Consider the following 8,622-nt stretch of genomic DNA (forward strand, 5'->3'; position numbering starts at 1 on the left):
AAGGAACTCTAATGTGCTGAAGTTTAAAATCACTGCTAGCCTAAGAAAATAAAATCTAATTTCCTTAGTGTCATAGGTTGAACAGTGTCACCCCCACCCCCTCACCCCAACTCATGTCTACTCACAGCCACAGAATTCACCTTATTCGGAAAGAGAGTCTTTGTAGAAGTAATTAGTTAAGGATCTCAAAATGAAATCATCCTGGATTTAGAATATTTCCTAAATCCAATGATTGTTGTCTGTATTAGCTCGTTTTCAAGCTGCTAATAAAGACGTACCCCAGACTGGGTAATTTATAAAGGAAAGAAGTTTAATGGACTCACAGTCCCACATGGTTGGGGAGGCTTCACAGTCATGGCAGAAGGTGAAAGAGGAGCAAAGTCACATCTTACATGGCAGCAGGGAGAGAGGGAAGCCTGGGTGGGGTAGGGAAAGGAGCAGAATGGGGGAGTTTTCCAGGCTGCATTCAGGGTGAGAAGCCTGGGGAGGAAGGTGTGGTGCTAATCTGGGTTTCAGTGCCATCATCTGGGCATCTCTGCAGGTTGAATGGTGGGAGTTCCCCATAGTCAATGCTGAGGCATAGCCCCAGTGTGGGCATGGGAAAGGCTTATGCTTCAACTGTCATTCTCATACTTGAGCACGCATCAGTTTTACGTGGAAGGTTTGTTCAGGTGCAGATTGCTGGATCCCATGTCCAGAGTTTCTGATTCTGTAGATCTGGGGTTGGGCTCCAGAATATGCATTCCTAACAAGATCCTAGATTATACCAATGATGCGGGCCTGGGAGACCTCATTTGAAAACTACTGCACTAGAATACCTGACGTTAGACTCATGGCTTTCAACTTTTGATACATTAGAATCATTTGGGGAGTTTAAAAATATACAGATGACAGGGCCTTGCACATGAATTGGTCTGGGAATGCAAATAGATATAAGGATTTGAACTCCAACTGGGCAAAACACTGATTTGTTTAAGATTTATTTAGAAAATGTAATGAATGCATTGATGAATTTATCCAAATTTTATTAAGCATCTACCATGCTGCAGGCATTGTGTTGGTGATGGGGATATATAGGTGAACAAAATACAATTCTGCCTTCAGGAAACCATCAGTCCAGTGTGAGGCAGGTATAAAGAACAGGTGGTTCTGTTGGGCGCAGTGGCTCACACCTGTAATCCCAGCACTTTGGGAGGCTGAGGTTGGAGGATTGCTTGAGCCCTGGAGTTCTAGACCAGCCTGAGCAACATAGGAAGACCCCCCATCTCTACAAAAAATTAAAAAGTAGCTGGGCGTTGTCATGCTCGCCTGTGGTCCCAGCTACTTGGGGGTATGGGGGTCCTGAGGTAGGAGAACCCCGAGAGGCTGAGGCTGCAGTGAGCAGTGATTGTGACACTGCACTCCAGCCTGTGCAACAGAGCGAGACCCTGTCTCAAAACACAAAACAAAAGCAGAAAACCCAGATGGTTCTAAAACCACATGGGAGTGGAGTAATAGTTATGCAGAGAGAACTATAGAAGCCTTAAGGAAGAGCATTCAATCCAGCTTGGGGGGCAGGGGATGGAGAAAGCTCAGGGAAGGGGCTAAAGAGACGACAAGGTGATGATTCAGTTCAACAGTTTCAGAAATCCCAATAGCTTAAGCTTCTATTTGGCATAAAAAGAAGCTTTATTGAACCTAAGGCATAGTGTTAAAAATTTGTGCCTAAATCCAAATCCATGCTTGACCCCTTACTAGCTGTCCAGCTAGGAACAATTTACCTAAACTCTCTTTGCCTTACTTTTCCAATATTTAAAAGGGGACTAATAATAGTATCTCCCTGATAGGATTGTTGTGAAGACCAAATGACGTAACACATGTGAAGTGCTTGGTGGCTTGAAGGACTCAAACTTCCAGGGTCACTGTTCACACCCTCAGAACAGCTCACAGTCTACTAAGCACTTTATAAATGTCAGTTATTATCATTAACATTTCAGAAGGTCTCATTTAAACTTCCAGTTACAACCATCACCACTGGGAGTTTTAGTTTTGGTTCCTGTTGCTGTGGCTGTAGCACTGGGAGGTGGGCTCGCGCTGCTGGGACATGCAGGATTCTCTCCCCTGCACCAAGTGGCCCCAGACTCCCGCGGCTCTAGAATTCTTGTGTTGAGGTTTCATTTAGCATGTTCTTCCTTCTATCAGTGTATCTGTCCTCTGCCGACTTCTTACCACCTCCTTACAATGGCTGTTTTGTTTTTTTTTGTATCCACCATAGACAAAATATCCAAAAGGCCAAGATTGCATAATTGTACCTAAAATGTAGCTACCCTTCAGAGACTTGTCTTTAAATGAAAAAGGTATGCGTTGGTGCATGTCATGCTTTGACATCAGAGGCCCTTTTCACTTCCTCCTACACTTTTGCAGTGGCACTCTGAAGGACTAACTTTCTGGGATAATAGATTCCCTGGGGTCAAGTGCAGTGGCTCACACCCGTAATCCCAGAACTTTGGGAGGCTGAGGTGGGAGGATCGCTTGAGCTCAGGAGTTTGGGACTAGCCTGGGCAACATAAGATGACCTGTCTTTACAAAAAATTAGCTGGGCATGGTGGCACATGCCTGTAGTCCCACCTACTTGGAGGTCTGAGGTAAAAGGATCGCTTGAACCAGGGAGGTCGAGGCTGCAGTCAGCCATAATTGTGCCACTGCACTCCAGCCTGGGCAACAGAGCAAGATGCTGTCTCAAAAAAAAGTAATATTTCCTGATCTTATTTATTTATTTAAGTCTTTTGAAATGATCTAGACTGCTTTCTGCTAGGGCTTGACCATGGGTCTTCTGGATTTGGGATCACAGTTTAATGCACACCCTTGGTTAAGACCATACTTACTTTAATTTCAAATTCCCAGCCATATTTTACCTGCCTCCAGAGCCTCTCTTCTTTTCTCAGGAATCTGGACCTATTTCCCCACTTGTCATGCAGCTTTCGGGTGTTCTTGGTCCACCTTCATCTGAGCTCGCCTGGTGTTCACCTGCCACAAGTCCCAAACTGTTCTCCACTGGAGATAATATTTATGTTGGCTAAATATTGGCACAAGCAAGTCATAAACTTGGCATGTTCACAAACAACGTGGCAGACTGCTGAACAGATGTTCTAACATTTACAAATCGGTTTTCAGTTATAAGCGTGTGCAATGACCATCTGCCTTTGTCCCCAGTGTGCAGAGCTCTTCTTGTAAGGTTAGCCATATTCTACACTCCAGTGTTTCTCAAATTCTGCTGCACATTAGAGCCACCTGAGAAGCACTGACAAACCCTGATGCCCAGGACAACCACCAGACCAAATAATTCAGACTCTAGGGCTGGGACCCAGGCATCAGTGGCTTTTAGAACTCCTCAGGTGATCTCAATGCAGGCAAGTTTGAGAACGCGTTTCATAGTCCAGTGCTTCTAAGATTTTAATGTGCCTGAAAATCACTTGAAGAGTCTGTTAAAATGCAGACTATGATTCAATAGGTCTGAGTGGGCTGAGCATCTGCATTTCTAACAAGTGCCCAGGCAATGTGGATGCTGCTACAAATCCAGGGACCATACTTTGAGTAGCAGGGCTGTAGTCCTTTCTATTGCCTGTTCATTAGCCTTGCAAGTAATTTCCCAGAAATCATGAGTCCATTTGAGTTTGTGATTATTTCCACATTTATCAATGGCTCTACTAGGTCTCCCTCCCTCTGTCATTCTGCCCATATCCTATAGCCACACTCCAGTGGTAAAGTAATCTTAATATTGATCTCAATTCTGTGTTTTTCCCTAGATAGTGATTCTTGTGAAAACAACCCAGACAATGGAAGAGTCATGTAGCTAAACCTGAGCTAGATCTGATCTTTCTCTCTGTGTACACTCTATCTGCAAAGCTCGCTGGACACAAGGACATGTCCTCCAGGATAAGGAAATTTTTTTTTTTCTTTTTTTTTTTTGAGACGGAGTCTCGCTCTGTCACCCAGGCTGGAGTGCAGTGGCGCCATCTCGGCTCACTGCAAGCTCCGCCTCCCGGGTTCACGCCATTCTCCTGCCTCAGCCTTTCTGAGTAGCTGGGGCTACAGGCGCCTGCCACCACGCCCGGCTAATTTTTTTTGTATTTTTAGTAGAGACGGGGTTTCACCATGGTCTCGATCTGACTTCGTGATCCGCCTGCCTCGGCCTCTCAAAGTGCTGGGATTACAAGCGTGAGCCACCGTGCCTGGCAAGATAAGGAAATTCTTTGAACATTGTGTGATTTGGCGAATGATAATGACCCAGTATCTTGGTTACTGCTGCTCCAAATAGGTTAGTTACAAACACTAGGTTTTTGGTTCAAAAAAATCATTAATAGTGGCAAAAGAATTGAGGATAGCACAGAAGTAATTTTTGTTTCAGGATTGATGAGGATTTCAGATGATAGTACCTTGAAAAATGCAATTTCCTGGCCAATATTCTACTGGCTCTGCAATAATAGTTGTCAATTATCTATGGGTCCTGGTCTGTGGACATATTCTTGGGGGAATAAAAACTTTTCTAGGAGTCTTTTGTATTTCATGCTGATAACAACTTAAAAATTAATATAAAGCATACTAGATCATCAAGATGACCAAGTCCCGGCTCATGATTTCAATGTCTGCATTTGTGTTTGTATTTATGATTGTTTATATGCCAAACAGCCATACTTCAATTATTGCAGGCTAATGATTAAAGAAGAGTGAACAGAGGGAGATTTAATAGAAACACCATGTGTGTGAGCTGAGAGAAGGTCCCACGGCATTACAAGGAGCCTTACAAACAAAAGTGTCTCAGTAGGTTCAATAGAGAAATATGATAAAAGAACTCAGAAGTCACATACCACATCATGTTTTAGATTTGCTGAGATTCAGAAAACAAACCAAACCAAAACAAAAACCAAGTAAAACTCAAAAAAAACAACCCAGCATTATAGCCATTGGGACCATTTCATGTTGAGCACAGCCATTTATCCTCAACAAAATAACATTGTCTATTACACTATGTTGATGACATACATTTAAACAGCATTGACTTATAACATTATCATTTAATTTATATATCTGTTTTGCTTGTGTAGTTTCAAAACCACCAGCATTCTAGTTTTGTTTGTACATATTCAAGTAACTTTCTAATGCAAATAAGTTAAGCCATTTTTGGGATAGTTTTTTGTTCTTTAAAAAGATTTTGTATTTACTTTTTTACATGTATTCATTCTTTGTGCACATGTTAAGTTCCTTTACTATTTTCTGCAGTGTCATAGTGGTCCTGGTGTAGCCTCATGTGCTTGATTTCAAGGAGTTGTTAATGAGACACTGTTGGGAACAGAAACTAAGCTCCTAGAAGAGTTCATTTTTACATTACCTGTAAATACAGTAACAAACTTTTTGCAGGGAAAAATTTGCCTGCTTGGAAGTCATGCCTGATGATGGCTGGTGGCTGATGGAGGGTCCAACATGACAGGTCACTGGGGGCTCATATTGGCCCCATGACAGAGCAGAGGTCATACCTATGATTTGGAGGGAAAATAAAGTGCTTACAGGCTGTGGGGCCTCTGGCTCTCCATTCCGTGATGGGTGGCTGAGAGGCTGCATGACTGTCGAGGGTTGGGTGTCCCCTTTGGGCAACTGTTGACTGCCTTCTGAGAGGGTGTACGACTGGCTCTGAGGATTAAAAAAAATACATAAAAATGCTGGTCCGCTCCTAAAGGCCAGCTGCCCCCTGGGTTGACTTTCAAAAGACAAAATTATCCTCCTAAGCTGTGAATGCAGGGTCCATTGATTATTCCTGGGGTCCTCTGCATCTATCAGAAGTATTTGAAAAACAGGCTTCAATTTCTCTGAAAGATACACTGAATGGATGGCTCATAATCTCTGCTGGTATGAAAATGCTATTTGTAGATGATTTGAAAAACAATGCCTTTCCTAAGAAGACATTTGTAAGTTTGTAAACATCTGAGTGCAGGTTTAATATATAGCGAAGGAAAAACCTTATAGACAAAGTAACAGTTTACAGAAAGTTTTGGAGTTTTATTCTCTGCTCATAGTGTGCATGAAATATATCATTCTTGCTGTGGAAAGTTACAGCAGGTACACAAAACCTTATTAAGATTTGTATTGGAATAGCTTTAGATATACTTCAATGTAAAAAATATTCAAGATTCAACTGATCTGTCTTGTGTGTAGTTGGTTCCAAAAGGTGGTGTTTTAGTCAGTTTTTAGTCATTATCTATTTATAGACACACTATTCAGGAGCCTAAACATTTCAAAAGAAATGTAAAATATTAAGTCCATTCCATGGATATTTGCAAATATCTGGATGTTTAGAAATAATAATGGAATATTTTCACCTTTCAATCAAAGTTGTATGGACTTACAGGAGTATTTACCTTGGTCTATTAATATTTGCAACATGAACCTATCTTTCCCACATAACTCTGAATGGGCTTAGTTTATGAAGTTTTATACAAATTTGCTACAAACTAACAGCTTTAGTTATACATTCTACAGATACATATTAACCATTTGCTCTCTGCAAGGCACTATTTACTGCCTTATTTTACATACTTCTTTCTCTTTAGCCCCTCTTAAGAGATTTTTGGCCAATGAGGGAAAAATATATTCCCAATGCTTTTTTTTTTTTTTTTTTTTTGAGATGGAGTTTCACTCTTGTAGTCCAGGCTGGAGTGCAGTGGTGCAATCTCGGTTTATTGCAACCTCTGCGTCCCGGGTTCAAATGATTCTCCTGCCTCAGCCTCCTGAGTAGCTGGGACTACAGGCATGTGCCACCACACCTAGCTAACTTTTCTTTTTTTTTTAGTAGAGAGGGGGTTCCACCATGTTGGCAAGGCTGGTCTCAAACTCCTGACCTCAAGTGATCCACCCACCTTGGCCTCACAAAATGTTGGGAGTACAGGCATGAGCCACCGCACCCGGCCTCAATGCATTTTAAAAGCACGGTATACTGTTGCTAAAACCAATATTAAAGGGTAATCATAGTGATAAAATATACAAATATCAATCATGATTTTATAGTTTAAATTCTTCCACGTGCTAACCAAAATTAAAACCAATTCCCAAAGGCAATGAGTACTTACATGATGATTGCCCATTTTCCTTTTTCTGAGATGGTTTTTCTGTATTTCATTAAGAGATCAGTCCTCCTACAGGCAAAGTTTACAACAGTTTTCCCCAGGGCATAATATCTCTTGTGTTTAATAAGTAACTTTTGGCACTGAATTTGAATACATTGTTGGGGATGGGTAGGGAGTGGCTCTAGCTACAGATAAACTTAGACTGCCCAAGTTTCCTTGGTACCCATGTTTTTAAAATAATATACTTCTTAATAAATAAAGTTTAGGCTTTTAAATTTGAATAGCTTCTTCCCACCTAAAAGACTAAACCTGCCTCACTTCAGAATTGTTGAGTTATTCTTTCATATTCTGGGTGTTCATTTAAAATATTATGCCTTTTAATAATGAAAGCATTAACCAAATAGAAAAATCTTACTATTTTTTACTAACATTGTTATTATTATTCTTACAGAGAATTTTTTGAAGGCTACATTGCATTACAGTAGATCATTTAAAAAATTTTACTGAGTTTTGAATTTAAAAAGTAATATGTGCAGATGGTAAATTTGTTTCTAATAATACAAAAAGGTCCCATGAAAAGTCAGCCTACTGACCTCCTTATTCCTTCCCCCAGAGGTTTTCTGTGAGTCCTTCTGGAAGTGGTCCATGCATATTCAGCTATGTCCATCTGTCGTCTGTCTAGTTACCTACTTCTCTGTTTATCTTTATCCAACTTGTCTTTTCTTCCTCACCAAATGGGTTTGTACAATGTATTCTGTTCCATGCCTTGCATGTTTCTTTTCTTTCCTTTTTTTTCTGAGAAGGTTATTACAACATGTTTCTTTTTTTATTTGTACAAACTTATGTGGCACGTAAGACATTTTGTTACATGTATATAATGAGTAGTGATCAAGTCAGGGTGTTGAGAGTGTTTGCCTGAGTACAATAGATTTCTGTTGAGTACAGCCACCGTACTCTGCTATCCAACACTGAATTTATTCCTTCCATCTTAGTGTGTGTTTGTACCCTTTAACCCACTTCTCCTCTTCCCCCACAACTCACCCTTTCCAGTCTCTTTTCTCCATCTATCCACTCTCTACCTTCATGTGATCAAATTTTTTAGCTCCCACATATAATGGAGAACATGTGATATCTGTCTTTTTGTGCCTTGCTTATTTCACTTAATTTAGTGGTCTCATGGGTTTTATATTTCATATACTAAAGAGATATATGACACTGGCACATTTCTTTTTCAGTGGCTATGTAGTCATCTGTTATGAATATGAACCAAACCTTATTTCATCAGTCCACCGTAAAAGGTCTCATTTAGATTGTTTTTGGTCTTTTGCATGAATATCTCATACACATCTTTGCTATGCTTTCTTATCTGTAGAATAAAATCTTAGAATATAATTGCTGGCTAAAGACTATGTGCGCTGAAAATTCTGATAGCTGTTGCCAAGTTGTCCTCCATACTGACAAAATCCTGGACCACTCTCAAAGACCAGCTGATCCATGAGGCTTACTTTCAAAGAATGAAAATTTC

The 8,622-nt window shown here is 40.6% G+C and overlaps 1 protein-coding gene across 2 annotated transcripts in view; it reads right to left on the reverse strand.

Annotated features, from left to right (window-relative positions):
• Positions 1-7,206, reverse strand: part of ANXA13 (annexin A13) — a 57,898-nt gene extending 50,692 nt beyond the window's left edge. The window contains exons 1-2 of one of the 2 annotated variants that reach the window (XM_003256181.2): positions 7,101-7,192; positions 5,545-5,667 (exon numbers count right to left, since the gene is read on the reverse strand). In XM_003256181.2, the coding sequence (XP_003256229.2) occupies positions 5,545-5,667; positions 7,101-7,115 (138 nt within the window). In that variant the 5' untranslated portion in view covers positions 7,116-7,192. Of the gene's footprint in view, positions 1-5,544; positions 5,668-7,100 lie in introns of both variants that reach the window. The other variant, XM_003256182.3, reaches the window with a different exon arrangement.
• Positions 7,207-8,622: the final 1,416 nt, after the last annotated feature.

The sequence above is a fragment of the Nomascus leucogenys genome, chromosome 16 (assembly GCF_006542625.1).
Source record: "Nomascus leucogenys isolate Asia chromosome 16, Asia_NLE_v1, whole genome shotgun sequence".
NCBI lineage: Eukaryota > Metazoa > Chordata > Mammalia > Primates > Hylobatidae > Nomascus > Nomascus leucogenys.